This window comes from Staurois parvus, unplaced genomic scaffold (genome assembly GCF_062004578.1).
Source record: "Staurois parvus isolate SC_StPar_1 unplaced genomic scaffold, SC_StPar_1.0 ptg000657l, whole genome shotgun sequence".
NCBI classification, from domain to species: Eukaryota; Metazoa; Chordata; class Amphibia; order Anura; family Ranidae; genus Staurois; species Staurois parvus.
In genome coordinates, this window is record NW_028318453.1 from 1,619,867 (window position 1) to 1,640,244 (window position 20,378).

Sequence of the window (20,378 nt, forward strand, 5' to 3'; positions counted from 1 at the left end):
CGCCCCCACTCTGGATAAAGGAGCACAGAGGGCACAGCAGACAGCAGCATTGCTCAGGGAAGAGTATTACATGTACTAGAAGATCTAAAACACATTAAAAATGAAGCCAAACTCCAGCTCACACTTTATAATCAGTTACAGCAAATATCTTTTTTCCTTTTGGAATAAAAGGTTTTACATAAATATTAACAGCCGATCATGATCATTGTAAGCACCCCTGCCAATGTTTGTCTCATCCCTGTAAACTGCTGCATCTGGAAGAGCTTCTTTGAAAAAACAGGCAGTATCACCAGATGAAAAATAGAATAAAGCTTAAAAAAGCCAGCCATAAATAGGGAAATTAAATTGCTTGATTGCCCCATCAACATAGTCAGTATTGATGGGGGAATCCCTCCCATGGAGCCATTGTGTTCTCCAGGCGTGGGGAGTCATCCCTGCTGGGAGAACACAGTGATTATATAATAGCCACTAGTAATAATCGCATGTAAATTCCTACATGCCAATTGCACCCAAGTTGATTGATCGATCAACTTGGTTACATTCAGCTTGCCCATACTGTTTATGGTTCAAATCTCAGCCACTTCCTGAAGAACAAGCTGAGATTTGAACTGTCTATGACCGACTTAGTGAATTAGTGAAAATAGTGAATTTAGCCATGATATCTAAAGAACTGATAACCTGCAATAGAATAAATGTTTGGTTTTAGGTTTAATACTGCTTTAAATGTCTTGCTCCTTTCCACTAGCCTGTGAACTGACAGTAAAAAGGAGTATTGACAGACTGAGAATCTCATCTTACGCTCTTCTTCCAGCACACTCCAACACAATCGATCCAACTGTGTTGCTTCTCATTCCCTCAGAGTGAGCTCTGCTGTTCATAGGACTGAGAGATGCCGATACTAGGTCATATTTAGGCACTTACACAACTTTCATGTATAAAATACATTTCCTTTACATTCATTATGGGACGCAGGAAGTCTTAACTTCACTTTTTTTGCCAGCCCCTTTCTTCTTCTATGCATTAAGGTAAAAAAAAAAAAAAAAAATCTCCCATCCCCCCCAACACCTGAGTCCCCTCTTGATCCAGCGATATCCACGAGAGCTTCAGTTCTCTAGGGACACTCACTCCTGATTGGCTGAGGCAGCAGCGAGAGCTATCACAGCCAGTGACCAATCGGGGAAGAAGGGGCAGGGCCAAGCCGCAGCTCAATGTCTGAGAACATATAGAACAGCGGCTCGGGAGCACACCTGTTCAGGTGCCCCCATAGCAAGCAGTTTGCTATGGGGGCACCCTACAAAAAGGGAGTGGGCAGGAGTACCAGTGGGGGACTTGAGAAGAGGAGGATCGAGGCTGCTCTTTCAAAAACACTGCACAGAGCAGGCAAGTATTCCATGGCTTTTTTTTTTTTTTTTTTTTTAAATAACAAACAAGACTTTTAATATCACTGTAAATACTTATTGTATCCATTTAGTGAGGATTTTATTCAGAAGTGCTCTATCCCAATTGTGGATCTGGCAGTGTCTTGCCTTAGGAAGGCACTTGCCATTCTGGTAGAGGATGACCATGTCAAATTCAATTAAAAGATTAACTGCTGCTTAGGTGGATTCCTTGCTTATAGAACATATAGAGAGGCAGTAACGGTTTCCTAGAAGCCTCGTGTTATTTTCTGAATGTGTAATGTCAGTTCACATGCTTAAGGCACTTTGGCTTAAGTTGTATTGTGAAACCTTTGTGTAGAAAATGTGTGATCTGCATGGTCTTTGAGGGACAACTCAGTTCAGCTCTTGAAATCATCCAGGATATTACTGATGACACAAGCACTTAATGTAGTGGAAGAAGCCTACAAAACAAGACTGCAGCCTTCTCCTTCCTTATGTGTTAAACATACCACTTGATTTTTCACTCTTCCGACCCCCTGTCGAGACCCTCTCTCCCCCCAAGGTAGGCTCCTTGTTCACCTGCATAGTCTGGCACTCAGTCTGCTAAATCCTCAGGCAAGCCTTCCCTTGCATAAAGATGTGCATGGGGGCCCAGTTTGGCATTTTTACCTCAGGTACTATGACTTTGTCCCAGAACTGGGTACAACTCCTAGGGGTCTACTGAATTCTCAGGATCTTCTGTCCCAGAGTAATTTACCATCCTGCTTTAAGGTTTCTGGCTTAAGATGGCCTTTTCTTTTGAAGACCAGGCCCTGAGGGAGAGGGCCATCTCTGAGTCTGTAATTCCTACTACTAGAGCTAGGAGATACACTCATTGGCCACTTTATTAGGTACACCTGTTCAACTGCTTGGTAACACACATTGCTAATTACCCAATCACATAGCAGCAAGTCAATGCAGTTAGGCATCTAGACATGGTAAAAAACAACTTTCTGAAGTTCACACCGAGCATCAGAATGGGTAAGAAAAGGGATTTAAGCGACTTTGAATGTGGTATGGTTATTGGTGCCAGCAGGGCTGGTCTGAGGATTTTAAAAACTGCTGATATACAGGGAATTTCACGTGCAATTATCTCTAGGGTTTACAGAGAACAGCCTGAGAACGGGTGTAACATGTAGCACCCCTTCTGTTCTCAGGTGTCATTGTGGGATCTGAATCTGGGTTTTTCTGCACTTCTGAAACCATTATACATATCTTCCATCTACCCCCTTCCTTATAGCCATTACCTTTGTGAAGTAAATGTCTGAACTGGCAGCCCTATCCTGCAAGGAACCCTTCCTGGTTCTGCAAATGGACAATGTGGTAAAGAGGCTAAAAAAGGTAGTTTATGCATTTTGCTTTCATTACGAGATTGTTCTCCTATTTCTCTCTTTCCCATTCTGCTGTGCAGCTCCAGTTCCCCAGAAAGAAAATTGCCCTTCATTGTCTAGATGTGGTTCAGGCCATGAGTTTCTTAGCCTCTCTTTCCTTCAGAAACACTGATTGCATCTTCAAAGATGGTCCCTTGTAAGGGTTTACCAGCTTCCCATTACACCATCATTAGGTGGCTCACACAGACCATCTAAGCTTATGGTCCTAAGGATTAGATTCCACCCTTTCCGGTCATGGCGCACTCTACTAGATCTCAGAGTGTATCTTTTCTTTTTTTTTTTTAGTTTGCATCAAACTACAGTTTCCCAGATTTTCTAGAGTGCCACCTGGGCACCATGTGGATGTTATGGCCTCTTCTGCAAACTTCAGGCGTAATGTCCTTCAGGTTTCTTGCAGCAGACAGTCCCCACTTCTGTTTTCTTGGGCTTGTTAGCGCTTGTCTGCAGTGTTATCCACTCCTCAGCTAGACAGCTTTTGGATGCCCTTAGAGGTTAAGACTTCACACATCCCTCAATGGAGGTGTATGAAAATAAGATTTTTCAGAGAATGATAAACAGCAACCCAGGTGTTGATTGTTGTAGTGAAGTCTTCATTTCAGAAGGGCAGATGAAGTGCCTGAGTACCTTATAAGGGCTCTAGGCAGAAGTGGTGGTAATTAGGTAATAGTGCAGCCTGTGACATGATGCATCTCCTAGTCATTCACCTGAGGCTAAGCTCTGGATGGTGGAATTTTTACTGCCAAACTTGAAGTATTAAAGACACTCTAAGGTCAAAACAATTCCCAGTTTCCTGACAGTTAACATAAAACAAATATTCAGGAGACCTTAATAGGCGATTGCAAGTAGTGGCAATATTAAAGTGGTAATAACCCAAAAACAAATGTGATATGTAATAATTTATGTTGGCAGCTTACCAATCCTTAAAAAGTGGTGGCTGCATTTGTTTTCTTTTATTAGGCTTTTTTTTTTTTCTTTAATTTTCAGCTAAGAATCCAGTCTTATTTTCAACTTCCTTTAACAGACCAAGATGTTCAACCAACGTGGCAGTTCGAGGGTTGAAACAAACCAAAACACTGATAGGAGTGCTTACAGTGTTCAGATTGTATTCGTTTATGTAAAACCTTTTATCCCAAATAGATATAAACAGTTGCTGTGACTGCTTTAAAAGTGTTAGCTGGAGCTCAGCTTTAATTTGTTAGATACATTATGAGATTAAGATGGACTTGACCAACATTATCCTCTCCTCAGATTGACAACACCGCCGTCCAAAGGTATTGCTCCTCCATCCAGACTGGAGACACCCTAAAAGCAGGAAGGTTTGTTACTGGCCAGATCAGGTTAAAAAAAAAAAAAAAAAAAAAAAAAAAAAAAAAAAAAAAAGCCCCCCCCCCCAAAAAACAAAATTAATTTTTGGATTTAATGCCGTTTTAAAGTCTCATGCTTGCCAATAGTCTGAAAACAGGACAAATCTGTTACCTTTCTGCATTGCTGATCCCTAGTAGGGTCCAGGCTTCTGCCATGGTGGGCATACCCCTGTAGGGTCTTAATGGTTAATAGAACGTGGATCATGGTCCAGGACCTGTATAGCAAAACGGTTACTAACTTTGTGTGTTGGATACAGTGCTCATGTGAGCACCCAAGCAGGATCCAGTGCCCAAAGCAACATTACAGGCCATCCCCACACTGTGGGGTCTGAGCATGGTTTCCAAGGTATTACTGTGGTTGCACTCATCTGAATACACTGCTTCTATCATTTTAGTAGAAGGTAATGAGGAGTCCACTGAAGAATTCAAAGTAAATATGATAAAATTTCTATGTTAAACTAGTTCTTAAGGGAGAGGTATATCACCTACAGGACACCTACAGGACCAAAAAAAATTGGTCTCATGAATTGGGGTGGAGTTATAGGGTACACCTAAAAAGGGGGTGTATCCACAAGTTTTGCCAGTGTTTAATCAGAGGTCATTAACCTAAAACCCAGGGTCTAGGAATATCCAATCTGTGCCCCGTACTGTACAATTAAGATTTTCGTACTCACTGTAAAATCGTTTTCAATGAGGTTCAGATCCTGACTCGGTATTTGTGAGCATGCTTTCAGTATTACTTTGCTACAAAGTGGAAGAATGCTGGCTGTGGAAGGGTTATCCTGGGCGGACTTACAGTTTGCCAGTGTCCAGTCCTCTTGTAATCGGCCTTATAACCAAAAGGTTAGGATTTTTTGCTCATTGGGCTCCAAGCAAGGCTTTTAAAAAAGGAGGAGAGTACAGAAATCCCACTTTAAATAAGTATTAATAAATAGAGAGCTATATTAATTTGTGCCATTTATATCGGTCTGAAATTCACTTTTAAGCCTACACAACTCCATACGGTTCTCCTCTTCAATCCTATAATCCACAATCCTGCAATTACGCTGAAATTTAGCTGCAATGTATACAGTAGGTACCCTTTGGTTGGCTTGATATTCAGAGGTGAAGTCCACTGCTATTCTCCAGTTACCACACATTACAATCTGGTAGTCAAACAGCTACAATGACATAGTACTGCAATTTACAGTCACTCATAGCAAACCTGTAACTGATGGCATACTACTGAAGTCTAAAACATGTTATTCTTGTTACAGCGCATTTTGAAATTTTTGCAACGTTACTGCATTTTAATATTTAACACGAATTCTGGCAGTTCACATAGAACAGGTCAGAAAACTGTTCTGAACACATTACATTTTACTGCAACTTTAAAATTTACGACAAACTTTGTTATGATATGCGGCTGTAAAATTTACAATTGAAGACAAACTTTGTATAAACACAAACATTTGACCTTTGATTTTCCAAATAAACTACTAGACGATCAACAAATAGGCAATATAATTTAATGAGAAATACACTATTACTAGCAGACAAGTAAGAGTAAACCACAAAGATACCGTTCTAAGTGAATGAGGCGACAGCTGAAGATAGATAAAAAAGTTACAACTTACACTGCCAGCAAGTCGCTGGTCTGGCAGGCTCTTTCTATGCAATCAGCTGCAGTCACACACTTCCCTCCATCACATACAATCCAGGACTAGTAGCCCTGCATTGTATGTGATGGCAAAGAGGGACTGTCCATAGCACAGAGAGGAGGCACAAGCCAGAGGAAGGGGGAAAGGAATTAATACAGCCTCTTCCTCTACCCCCTACAGTTAATGAGAGCATTTACTTTTGCAGTCCAAGTGGGCCCACTGTGTTTTTTTTCCCACCCCAAAGTTGGGCTTTATTCATTTACTCTCCCCTCTTCACTGAATAGATCCAGGCTGATGAGTTCCAAATCACTACCTTCTGGAAATACTTTTTTTTGCCCCCCAAAACATTGACATCTATTAGATGTAATGTAATCACAGCTGTAATGTAATCACATTTTCCAAACCTCACTCATTGTTAGAAGGAAGATCAACTGTAAGGCAATCTGCCAAACTCTCCAGTCACCCAACTTGCAGTACATTCAAATGGCATCCACCCCAATCTATAAACTGGTCTTTGTAGCAGGGAGCACATAGCAGGGCGACATGTCTAAAAGCAACACATTCCTAGTTCACTTACCAGCCAGCCTTCAACAAGGCTGGCAAATAAGCTGGAAATTGTTGTAGTTTTTTGCCAAGCTTGCAGTGACCTCTTATAGATAGTTTGCAAGACTGTTGCACAATGAGTGCACTCAAGTGTTTTTTTTATGGTCATCCTAATTGTTTTCGGCAGGGAGTTTTTAAAGCCTAAAGGCTGGCAATACATTAAACAATTTTCTTGTACAATTTTCCTTTAGGTTTAACAAACCATATAATATATGAGGTCAAACCTAAACATTCAAATTGTATCCAATCAGGCGGGCCCTTATACTATATAGTTGAAGGTAAAACGGAAATTGTACAAAAAAAATAAATAAATAATTGTATAAAATGTATGGCCAGCCTAACTCCAGTTTCTCGTCACATTAGTTTGGACCAAGCTGGGTCTTTCCATGTACCTTCCAAAAGAAAAATAGGACTGGACGCTGCTCAGCCACTCAGGAAATATTGTATTACATCAATAAATACAAGGCTTCCTCTGATTGACCGAGGTGGATAGGTAACATTACGGGTGCTCAGCCCAACTCTGTTTTGTACCTGGAGCTCAACAGGAAGCAATCCTCCTGCGGCCAGAACACAGAGCTATATACTGTATGTAGCTGATGCTACATACCATTTGTACAGCACTCCAAGCGGGCACATCTGTTAATGAAGCATATAATTAGATTTTTTTCTACATATTAACCTGTAAAATCCATTTCTTGGAGTACATCATGGGACACAGAGTAGGCTATTCTTGACTGAGTTATAGGCCACCTATAGGTGAATGGACACTGGCCGACCAATCAGAAAAGAAGTCTCAAAGTTCAGCACTCAGACCAGCTGCTCTAGGATCTGCACCGTAAGGGCCACATCCTGCTTCAGACATGGCACCGACCGACCTCCGAGCAACAGATAGGTTATCTAGACTATGACTGATACCAAAACCGCCCACCCACCGAGTTTTGAGCAGCCCCAACATCAGAGCAAGAATTTTTGTGAAAAGTCGAGGAGCCATGGCCAGCCCAAACACTATGGCTATGAACTAGAATTGCTGAGCCCCTACTGCAAACTGTAGAAATTATAGCAGAATATGCAAAAAGGAAGTCAAGGTTGTAAAAACTGAAAACAAACGACAGATTGCAAGAGATAGCAGGACAAAAACGCCAAAAAATTCTTCAAATATATTATGGGTAAAAAAGGTCAGGTCCGAGCACGTAGGCCCTTTACAAAATAATCTAGAGTGGGTGACTGGGGACAAAGAAGGCAAAAATATTAAATACCTTCTTCAGCTCTGTGTATAGAAAAAGGAGCATGGGGAGGGAACTCTTGTCCATAATGGGAATGGTATTGACACAGATGATCCACATCGGCTCACAATTTATCTGATCCAGAAATATTTAGACAGAATAAAAAGGTGAATAAAAGCACCTGGACTGGATGGCTTTACTCAGGGGTCCTTAAAGAATTGAACCCTGTCATTTCAAAGCCATGGTTTTTAATTTTTAGGGACTGTTTAAATATAGGCTTTGCGCCAATCCAGTGGTACTATGACAGTCATTAGAAAATGGATTAAAATCTTCACCAAGTAATTATAGACCTGTTAGTTTAAAGTCTATAGTTGGGAAGATACTGTAGAGTTTAATAGAAGACCACATCGTTGAGTTGCTGGAAAAAAATATTTAAAGCAACAAACAGCATGGATTCACGAAAGACAGAAGTTGAACAAATCTGATTTCTTTTTATAAGGAGGTGAGCAAAACCTTGGACAGAAGGGTGGCAGTGGATGTGGTATACTTGGATTTTGCAAAAGTGTTTGACACAGTTCCCCACACACGGCTAATGTGTAAGGTAAAGTCTACAGGCTTGGAAAAATCCTTATGTAAATGGATAGAAAACTGGCTAAAAGATTGTATTCAAAGAGTAGTGGTTAATGATTCATACTCTGAATGGTCTGGGATTAAAAAGTACCAATTGAGTCTTTGCAGATGACACCAAGCTTTGCAGTGGAATAATGTCCTTACAGGATGTCTCCAACTTACAAGCTGACCTCAATGCACTGTTTAATTGGACAATTATGTGACAAATGAGGTTTAATGTTGATAAAATGTAAAGTTATGCACTTGAGGAATAAGAATATGCATGCATCATACATACTAGGGGGAGTACAACTGGGGGAATCAATGGTGAAGGATCTGGGAGTTCTGGTAGATCACAAGCTTAATAAAGGTATGCAATGCCAAGCTGCGGTTTCTAAAGCGAGCAAAATCCTCTCCTGTATTAAAAGAGAGGTATAGACTCCAGAGAGAGAGATAATCATTTTACCCCTGAACAAATTAGCAGTACCTCATCTGGAATATGCAGTTCAGTTTTGGGCACCAGTTCACAAAAAACATTGGGGGACTGGAGAAAGCACAGAGAAGGGCGACCAAACTGATAAGAGGCATGGAGGAGCTCAGCTATGAGGCGAGATTAGAGGAACTGAATTTATCCTCTCTTGAGAAGAGGAGATTAAGGAGAGATATGATCAAGATGTAGAAATACATCAGTGGCTCATATAGTGAACTCGGTGTAGAGTTATTCACCCTGAGGTATTCACAGAGGACAAGGGGGCACTCTTTACATCTGGAGGAAAAGAGGTTTTATCTCCAAATAAGCAAAGTTTTCTTCACATAAAGAGTTTTGAAAATGTGGAATAGACTCCCTCAAGGTTCTGGCCACCTCAGTAGATTGCTTTAAAAAAAGGCCTGGATTCTTTCCTAGATACACATAATATAACTGGATACCAACATTTATAGGTAAAGTTGATCCAGGGAGTATTCCGATTGCCTCTCAGGGGGATCAGGCAGGAAAGTTTTTCCCTTGCAGGAGCAAATTGGCTCATGCTTTGCTGTTTTGTTTTTTTTTGCCATCCTCTGGATCAATTGTGGGTACAGGATTAACTTTTTTTTTTTTTTTTTATATCTTTGGTTGAACTAGATGGACTTTGTCTTTTTCCGGCCAGACTAACTATGTAACTAGGAATAAAACCCTTAAAACCTTTCATCCGCTGGAACCTCTGATCACCCCGAGACAACAGACGATCGAGTGCCTGTACTACAGCCCTTCTTTTCGCTGGATTAATTGGTACATTTGACTTTAGAAACCGGGGAAGGGGTGGGGGGAATCCGAATTTCTAATCTGTACCACAGATACACTGTGGAAATGGCCTACTTGTCTTGGATTAGAACCCTCCAGGCAGCAACAAAATTCAAAAGCCTATGTCGTGTTGCCATGACGACCACCCTGCTCAGCGACGGATTAGTCATTGCGGGCTGGTGGAACGGGAGGCAGCGCTGCTGGGGCCGTTCTCGGACCGCGGTCTGCCATTTAGTGGCTGCTGCTTTAGAGCAACTACAAAAATAAAGCACATGGAACATCCTCCAAATCCTCAGCCGAATAGATGCGTTGCACCAATGGTCTTCCAAGCAGTTATTTGACATGGTCAAAAAGACTCTGGCAAATGCCAATATCTGCCACTGCTGGCTGTATGGCAGAACCTGCCAGGGAGAAACGGGCCTTAAGGAGAGACTCCAGCATCTTGTCTGCTGGATCCTTGAAGACCTGGACATTACACACAGGACATGTTAAAGACTTATTCAGGGATGAAACAGCCGCATCCACTACAGGGATACCCCACTTTTTAACAAAAAGGTCTCTCCCGTGGGGTACAAAAACTCTTTAGTGAAAAAAAAAAAACCCTGTCTGAGTGATCCCAGTCAGCATAATCTTCTCCAGAAGAGGATGCACTGGAAAGGCCTGAGTACTCTGCAGAGGCTTTAACCACTTGTCTACAGGGCACTTATACTCCCTTCCTGCCCAGGCCAGTTTTCAGTGCTGTCGCACTTTGAATGACAATTGCGCGGTCATGCAACACCGTACCCATATGAAATTTTTATCATTTTTTTTTAAACAGATAGAGCTTTCATTTGGTGGTATTTAATCACCTCTGGGTTTTTTTCATTTTTTGCTAAACCAAAAACTGAAAATTTTGAAGAAAAAAAAAAAAAAAAAAAAAAAAGCTTTAGTTTTTGTTATAAAATTTTGTAAATAAGTGATTTTTCTCCTTCACTGATGTGCGCTAATGAGGCTGCAGTGATGGGCACTGATAGGTGGCACTGATGAGGAGGCACTAGTAGGTGGCACTGATGGGCATTGACAGGCATCACTGATGGGCACTGAAAGGCAGCACTCATAGCACTGATATGCGGCACTGACTGGCATTGATAGGTGGCACTGAATAGCAGCTCAGATGGGCACTGAAATGTGGCATTGATGTGCACTGGTAGGCACCGATATGTGACATTGATGAGGCACCGACTGGCACCGGCAGGTGGCATTGATGGGCACTGACAGGTGGCACTGCTGGGGGCTCACTGATCATCAGTGCCCTGATGATCAGTGGAGAGGTCCCCTCCGAGGAATGCCGATTACCGGCTCTTCTCTCCTCACAAGCTGTCAGCGTGACAGCTCGTGATGAGAGAAATGCTGATAACCGGCATTTCCCTATTTACACATGATCAACTGATTGGACACAGCTGATCACATGACCAAGCCGCCATCTTCGGCTCTTTCCATTGATTGGTGATCCACTGTATTCAAGGGACACAGCGCACCACCGATCGCTGCGCTACGCGCTCCCGGAGCCGCGCATGCCAGGTTAGAGTGGGAGGACATCATATGACGTCCTCCCAGAACGAGAGAACTGCCTGGTGCCCATCATTACCTTATATGGTGAGTGGGAGGTGGTTAAAGAGCCCAGAGAATAAGTAACCTCAGAGGTTTCTATTGGGTTTAGCCTGAACCCAGATTGTACCACATCAGTGAAGTGCTGAACTAATAACTTCTGAGATTGGGAAGCAGATACCACCTGCTTCTCTTAAGGCTGTGACTCCACAGACAGACTCCACTGCCTAACCTTTTTCCAGCTCCTCCTCAGGTTCCACTCATTTCTACTCCAGGATTGGTGGTTCTAGTGACTGGGATCTCTCCCGCTTCTTAGTCCCCTGAGAAACAGGAGCAATCAACCCTGCTATCTAATCCTCTAAACCTGCTAAGGCTTAATCAAGAACATCCTTGGTTACATATGCCAAGGCAGACACCCAATTAGTAGCCATAATGCCAGATAAATGCAGTGGCTCAGATTGTCTAGTCACTTCTAGCATCTCAGGAGAGGATACTACAGCAGACATCCAGGTCATTAGTGCCCCTTCCTGCTGCTACTGCACATGCACGCTTCGTGCACATGCGTGACCACATTCTTTAAAAATGGTTAGTGGTCCACCCAGAGACAACAGGCAAGCATAGATTTTCCCAGGTTGAAATCTGCGAGCACTCCCCCTGGTGGTGGATTGGCCAATTACACCAAGAAACTGCCCTTTTTTTCCCCCTTCAAAAACCTGTTTGTCTTTTCTCTCTCAGAAGGGGAAAAACAAAATAAATAATAATATCATCAACAACGTAGCTTACCAGTCCCACCGCAGGTCCCTGACTTCCACCAAGCACCAACCTTCACCCATTATGGCTGTCATTGTCATACAGATCTTCAAGGCCTCAGTCCCCATAAGCAACCAGATGGAAAGCATTGTGGTCAGATATAAAAACTGCACAGGGTTCCATCTACACAGGGTCCAGGGCCGTCAGGCTGCATTACAGGCAAAACCCCGAGGATTCTTGTTCCTATCCAGCGAGGATTGGGTACCATTAATTTTGGCTCACAGCTTTCCGAATGGATCCGAATAAAGTCCATGATTCTCAACGGAACCATACTAGACCTTAGTATGCTCCAGGAGATCAAGCAACACTTTCAGTGACCATCCACCTTATAAAACACTGGTGAAAAAAACTGAAGTACATCCTGTGTAGGAGGGGTTATCTAGGGAGGACTTCCTCTCCAATTGATCAGCCAGAGTCCATTTACCTATAGGTGGCCTATAACTGACAGTCATGAATAGCCCACTCTGTGTCCCATGATGTACAATAAAAGTTAATTTGGGCAAGCCTGGTCCAAACAAACTATTTAAATTTTCAAGAAAACTGGAGTTGGGTTTTAAAAAGTATCTAACGTCAAAACACTACAACCAGATATGTTCCTTTAAATAAAAGGTTTTTTTCTGCATTCATTGAAATCATTCGTGGTGGTCCTCGCAACAAGGTACATCCACAAGTGAAAGCATTAAACAGGATATGTACAGTGTAGGGGAGAAAAAAAAACAAAACAATCCTGAGTTACTTACAGGTCTCTGCCAAAAAAATATTCTTTAGTGGGGGTTTAGTTCTGCTGTAATATTACTTACCCAATTGTTCTATGAGATGGACAACACCTTTAGCAGTGGGCGAAGTGAACCCCTCCTCAGCATTGGTACGGACCATCTTTCCCAAGTTGATATCTGTGACCCTAAAAAGGTAAAATAAAACAACAGATTTGATGAGAATCTCATTTTCATAATGTTAAGTCTCATATTTCTCTGCTACTTCCCAGTACACCCTTCAACAAATTCTGTTGTCTATATGCTCTTCACTTCTTTCCCTTTGACATCAGCCTGCTAATAACAAGCTATCCAATTACCTTCACGGAGAAGGTTAATGTCAAGGGTTTGGCCCAGCAGTCCTCTTATTTTAGCAGCTAATGCAGGCCACCTCACTAAAATTTAACTTTCAGGGGAGGAGTATTTATTAGCAAATAGACCAAATCATTTTGCAAAATGAATAGTTTACTTTAGTAAAATCAACCCCATTTTCAGCACAAGGATAGCACAGTTGAAATATGTCATCACTGCAGTCATCAATAATGGCAGCTCTACTTTAACATAAGTTTACAGTCATTATCTGATGGCATGGATCAGTTTTTTTGCAAAGCATGCAATAATATATATTTTTTGACTGAGGAAGAGATGGCGCCTTTGCTAATTTGTATTGTCATATCAGTCCCTACTGGGGAGATGTCTGGTGCATGGATGCCATTTGTCCCAGTTTGCCAGACAGTTTCGGTCTCTAGTGCTCTGTTCCTGACAAACATCCATGGCATTGTCCCCAGTGTCCAGTTTCTAAACAGGACTGGTAGTTTGCTCCATCATCCATTGTCTGTATTGGCCATTGTGGGCAGTGCCTGCCATGGTAGAGTCCTGCAGGCAGCAACAGAGCCACCATGTCCCTCCTTTCATTGGACACCACAAACAGGGAGAGCTTTAGCATCAGAGAGCCAGGCTCAGGAAATGAGCAGCAGCCAAGAGTGTTTCTGGAGAAGGTAAGCAATGTCTTGCTGTTCTGTGACAGGCAGGGCATCATGAGGCATGTAGTCCTGAAGCAGGAATTGTAACAGGAATTGTTCCATTTGTTTATGGAATTGAAAGAGCTCGCCGACATGATCGCTGGTGGCAGCAGCCAGGCAGGAAAATGAGGCTAATAAATATGTAGTTTAGGTATCAGAACTACGTTGCCTAGGTCATTCTTTTTCAACCAGGGTGCCGTGGCAAAATAAAAACCTCAGTGGTGTCTTGGCAAAATAACAAAAAATTGCCATAAATTGCTCAAAAATTGTCAATAACTCAGCAAACCTGTCTTGTTACACAGAGCCACAGGTTTTTATTGTGCAACATTACAACCTTGTGCACAATGCAGGCCAGCCCTCGGCATTCTAAAAGCCAATTACATAAATCGGTTAATAAGCAGGACATCGGGGCCTGCACAACATCCTTGTTTGCCCCTCCCTTGCCTCTCTGGTGACTTGTTAGCGGAAAAAAGGAGGAGAAATTGAGGAAGAAGAGAAATGATACAATATGAGTCAGTACTAGCTTACAAAAGGTGGAGGAATAAAATAAAATCTAATGTTAGGTTGCCCACCATGTATGTGGATGCTGCTACATTATGTAAAACTATTAGGTTTAGTTTTGTACATTTGAGAATGGGGTACCTCGAGATTGTGCAGGATTTTAAAAGGGTGCCTTGGTTGAGAACACCAGCCTAGGTAATGACATCCCTCTGTTGTGCTTATAGAAATGTTATACGATAAAGATGAGAGGTTAGGTGTTATGACTCTCACTGCTTCAGACCAGAATTTTATCCACAGATCAGTATGATCATCAGTGTGTGTGCCCACAACTTTACCAGAAACAGTTTGCTGCCACTATGTTCTTACACAGATCTAGAGACCTAAATTTTAGAGAGGCGTGTGTTAAAATATTGTATGCGATATTGGTCATAGCATTTAGTGAATTGAAACATAGTTACTAAAATATATAAGTTTTAACGGGTTCATTTTCAAAATAGTTTTTTGGTCTTGTTAAATCTGCACATTACAAGCTATACACCGTCAAGCGACACATTTTGTATTGGCCAGGCCTCCAAGTGAGGTTTGGTGCAGGTTTCCTCTTGCTATCTTTATGGTGGCCTTCCAAACAGCTTCTTATTTGAAATCTATTTTCTCTTTATTCCTCACACATTGGTCTCTTATTTCAAAAGTCTATGGCCAATAGAGGTTGGTTTTATGGGTGAGGATGCAGATTAGCCTGTGATTTTTTGGGTGTGGTAAAAAGTGGGCATGGTCAGTTGGGTGTCACAAAATTTAATTCTGAAAATCTGGTAACCTCTCTACTGACACTCCACCACACCTTGACAAGCGAGGAGTCACTGGGAGAGTATGTGAAGGGAAATCTCCCTAACTAGTGCACAGCAATAAAAAAAAAAAAAAAAAAAACCCTTGACATAACATTTTTTCACTTTACTTTAATGTGTTTATGGAACACATAAGTGATGGCAAGGAGGGTGGGACTTGGCCAAATGCTGCACATGTGCATTATTGTCTGCAGAGCATGCTCCTTGCCTCTGACCCTTTTAACTGGACCCAGTCATAACTAAAGGGAGAAAGGCAGGAAAGTGTTCGTGTTCTTCAGCATCAGGAGCTGCCACAGGATATTTACCAGGTCTGAAGCATAATGGCCAATGGTATATCCATTTTTTTTTTTTTTTTTTTTAAATCAGAAGCAGGAAAATGTATAAGATACTTACCCATCCACATCTTTGTCTGGTGTCACTGTATTTAGTACTCTGAAGCTGGGCTCAGCCAAATGAAGGGAAACTCCATGGACTTTAGGATCTTCATTAAGTTTTAAGATTTCATCAATAACCTGGAACAGTAAATCAAGCACTATTAATTGTGCTGGAAGACTTTATATAAGTAATATTACATTTAAATAACTTTACCCTAATGCTTTTTCAAAGAGCTATAGCCCTGTTAAATCCCTAAAACATGGATTCCGATGCCTTAATGGTCAAATAAAGGCATGTTAAAAAGTAAAGTACACCCCATGGAAACTGTTTGAATTTTCAATTAGATTCAATTAAACTGGACTACAGGTAAAAGGGGATATACTTGACCAAATGACATGAAAGTTACCCTGTGAATATATTATCTAAATAAATGCAAATGTATTATATGGAATGGAAGTAATGGAAGTAACCCCCTACATTTACAATCTCAAACGCAATTAGAAACAGGAGCTGTTGATTAGGTGCCAATAATGAGAACCTTTTTAAAGAGTTTGCAGGTGAATGTGGTTTTATTTAAAACCTCAGATATCAAGGATACCATGTAAACTAGGTTGTGTGTGGTGTCCACATGCCAAAATAAAAAAGGAGCTCCCTAAGGCCCTCAGAGAAGATTGTGGAAGATGGTTATCTCCACCTTAAACTGTCTCCCTGCAATACACTGACTTTCTAAAAACTTAGGGTAAATACGGTTATGTGATCTCCACCTTAAACTAAAGGAAGTTTTCAAAAAGCCAGTGCATAGCAGAGAGACAGTTTAAGGTGGAGGTCACGACAGCATTTACCCTGTCTCCCTGCTATGCACTGACTTTCTGCAAAACTCAGGATAATTAGTATCTTTTTACCTATATGTTTTTGTCTGTTTGTGGTGATTGATTCTCACCTCCTTTGCCTTTCTGTGATCAGAGAATCAATCATCTTTAGGACTTTGGCCTGTGCCTGTATGGCTGGTCTGGTTTTGACTAACCTCCACCCAAATTCATGTGATCCTTATCAGTTCCTAATTGGGGAACGCAGCAGTGCAAAAACAGCAATTGAACGCAGCAGTTTAACTAAAGCAGGATAACTTAAGCAGCAGGAAGATACAACAAAGAACTCTACTGCAGGCTGGATGGACTGTGAGCAAATGCCCTGGGAAAAATCTCCTACAAGTTTGATTCCCACTCCATCTACCTTTTAAAATGCCCCCTCTACTCCTGTTCATATTACTATCCTCTGCTCTCAAAATCTCCTTTTACCCCTCTGCTCCACCCCAAAGCTTATATCACCATCACTTCTACCATCTCCATACTACTGCTCTCATCACTGCCTGCTAATACTTTACTCACCTGCCGACCCAAACACTAGGACAGGAAGACATGTGCACTCATATGCATCCCACTCCCATCTTACTTTCCTCACCCTCCTTCTCCTAACCTTTGGGGAGATTTCCCTAAACACTGGTTCTCCAGTATCTAACCCCCACACCAGACACCCTCTTTCCTCCAGGAATAGCCTCAATCCCCAAGCTCCTAAAGACCACCCTCCATTTTTCATGTGCACTCTGGAATGCCCGCTCTTTCTGTAAAAAGCTCACCTCTGTCCATGACCTTTGTCTCCCTTAACCTACTAGCATCAGATTCAGCTTCTGCTGCAGCACTTTCCTATAGAGACCTTCTCTGGACCCAGACCCAGTGGTCGGAAAGAAGGTGGCATTGGTTTGCTTCTATCCCCAATGAGCATCTTTCAAGTCCTCCATAACCATCCCTCTCTATCCTTTTCTTGCAAGACTCCTTGTATTTGGCCGTTTTCTCCCATTTCTCTGAGGATTGCAGTGATCTATTGGCCTCCTGGACCAGTGTTGAGCTCTCTTGGGGACTTCTTTGCTTGGCTACTCTACTTTCCCTCCTCCGAAATACCCATCATACTTGGAGATTTTAACATCCCCATTAATGTGAACAACCCAGCTACATCCCAACTCTTCAACCTAACCTCATCTTTTGCCTTAACATACAGTCCTCCACTCACTCTGATGGAATACATTACACCTCGTTTTCTCCTATCTTTGCACTCCCTACAACCTCACAAATACCTCCTTTCCTCTCTCAGATCACAATCTCATCACCTTTACAGTGTTTTCATCTTAAGACACTTATCCCTCCAAGCAGCAAACAATTACCTGCAGAAACCTTCAGAACTTAAACCCTTTTCTTTTCCACTCTGCAACTGACTGATTTACAGAATCTCTCCCCTGTCCTGCCCTGGCCACTGCTGTCTACAACAATTCGCTTTCATCCACACTAGACTCATTTGCTCCTCTAACTACACAAAGTATCAGGCCCCGACCATTACAACCATGGCAGATTGATTACAACAGAAATCTTAAGCGACAGTCGTGCACTGGAGCAATTGTGGCATAAATCCAAATCTCAGCAAGCATTCACCCTATATAAATCTGCTTTCTTAACATACAATTCCTCCCTCCATGCTGCCAAACAAGCCTACTTTGTCACTCTTATTAATACCTTGTCAACCATTCCTTATCATTTCTCTTTTAACTCTACTTTCTCCACCTCCACCCAGTAAGCAGTAACTCACTGCTTATGAGATTGAAAATCATTTAGAAAATGAGACTGATGGAATTCGTAGGGGCATCTCCACTACACAGACATCTATCCCACTTAGCATGCCTTATACTAAACCTCCCTTAACACTTTCCTCTTGACCTTGCTACTACTGAATGGGGCCTTCCCCACCCCTCTAAAGCATGCACAGGTCACGCTCAAACTTATAAAAACCCTCACTGAACAACTTAAGACCCATCTCCCTGCTCCCGTTTACCTCTAAACTCTTAGACCGCTTAGTCTACAATCACCTGAGCTCCTACATCACTGACAACAACCTTCTTGACCCTTTACAGTCTGGCTTGCGCTCACTACACTCCACTGAAACTGCCCTACTAAAAATAATGATTTACTAACTGCTAAAACCAAATGGCCACTACTCCATACTCTTACTACTTGACCTCTCTGTGGCTTTTGATACGGTTGACCATCCTATCCTCAAAAAAAAAAAACAAAAAAAAAAAAACACTCCACTCTTGGCCTCCGAGACTCTCCTCTCTCCTGGTTTTCCTCCTACCTATCACAGTAATCCTTCAGCGTTACCTATAACTCGGTCTACTCCTCTCCTCCACTTCCTCTTTCTGTAGGGGTCCCTTTAAGGTTCTGTCCTTGGACCCCTTCTCTTCTCCATCTACACCTCCTCCCTTGGTCACTGGATAAACATCCATGGCTTTAAGTACCATCTCTATGCTGATGACACAAATCTAGCTTTCTACTCCTCACCTCACCCCTTCAGTCTCCTCTCACATTACTAACCTACTAAGTGACATATCAGCATGGATGTCACTCCACTTCCTCACACTAAAGCTTTCCAAAACAGAGCTCATACTATTCCCCTCCAGCACATGCCCCCTCCCCTGACTTATCCATCGATCAATAATAAAACCACCATCAGTCCTTCCCCTCATGCCAGGGTACTAGGTGCAATCCTGGACTCCAATCTGCCTTTACAAGATTTGGACAGTGATTGGATATGGGGTTGAAGACTTCACCTCTGCAACATCTCCAAGATACGCCCGTTCTTAACCTCTGAAACCACTAAGCAACTTATTCACTCCCTTGTTTTCTCTCGCCTTGACTATTGTAACTCCCTCTTCATTGGCCTATCTATTCGCAGGCTATCCCCTCCTTAGTCTATCATGAATGCTACTGCCAGCCTCATCCACCTTACTAACCGTTCCATATCTGCCATCTCTCTGCCAATCCCTCCACTGGCTTCCCATTGCCCAACGAATAAAATTCAAAACATTAACAATAACATATAAAGTAATTTATAACTCTGCCCCAAATTACATCACCAGTCTGGTCTCCAAATATCACTGAAACCAGCCACTCCGCTCCTCCCATGACCTCCTGCTCGCTAGCTCCCTTATCTCCTCCTCCCATGCTAGTCTGCAGGACTTCAGATCCTCCCCCATCCTCTGGAACTGCACCCCAATGTATCCGACTATCACCTACTCTGCTAACTTTTAGGCGATCTCTTAAAACTTCTTCAGGGAAGCCTATCTCGCCTTCAGTTAACAGAATCTATTCATCCTATCAGTTCATCCCCCACAGTTACCTTTTGTACCACCAGGCCCTTCCTCTTTAGATTGTAAGCTCCAAGGAGCAGGCCTTCCTAACCCTCTTGTATTGAACTGTATCGGCGCTGTATTGTCTCCCTTTATATTGTAAAACACTGAGTAAACTGTTGGCGCTATATAAATCCAGTATAATATTATTATTAATAATAGTGGATGCCTGAGTCTAGCAATAGACATCACCATCCAGCTTCTCCACCTCGTCCAACCAGAACATTTTGCATGCAAGCTTTCTCTGAATGGCGTCTGTGCCGAGCAGCCAACCTCCTATGTTCACAAGGTATCAAGCAGTCTCCACTTCGCACAGGGTCCAGAAGCAAATGGAGATCACTGGAGTAGCCGTGTCTACTTCAGGTGTTTCCAGGGGGCATCAACGAGGTATGTTTATACATAGATACATTCAAGCTGGACCAATGTAACTATGCAAAAACTATCCTATGCCTGGAATTCATCTTTAAATAGATCCCTACAGTAATTGAAATTGATCATTCCACGGTATGGAAAAACTACAAATGGTTTGAATTTCAAACAAGGTAATAAATAAAATTTGTTCCAAGATGATTAACACTTTTAAAAACACAAATTTAAAAGTTTGGATATCTATTTACTCGGTGCAACCTCATCTTTTATATTTTACAAAACATAGTGTCATTTATTTTTTTTTTGTGCCCTAAAATTAACTTAATTAATATCATGCGGCATAAGAAATTGGAACTACCACC

The 20,378-nt window shown here is 42.1% G+C and overlaps 1 protein-coding gene across 1 annotated transcript in view; it reads right to left on the reverse strand.

Annotated features, from left to right (window-relative positions):
* The window catches only part of MTHFD1L (methylenetetrahydrofolate dehydrogenase (NADP+ dependent) 1 like), a 351,175-nt gene that overhangs the window by 300,866 nt on the left and 29,931 nt on the right, over window positions 1-20,378 (reverse strand). Inside the window, exons 5-6 of the mRNA XM_089694250.1 lie at window positions 15,435-15,553; window positions 12,725-12,825 (exon numbers count right to left, since the gene is read on the reverse strand). Of these exons, the coding sequence (XP_089550376.1) occupies window positions 12,725-12,825; window positions 15,435-15,553 (220 nt within the window). The remainder of the gene's footprint in view (window positions 1-12,724; window positions 12,826-15,434; window positions 15,554-20,378) is intronic.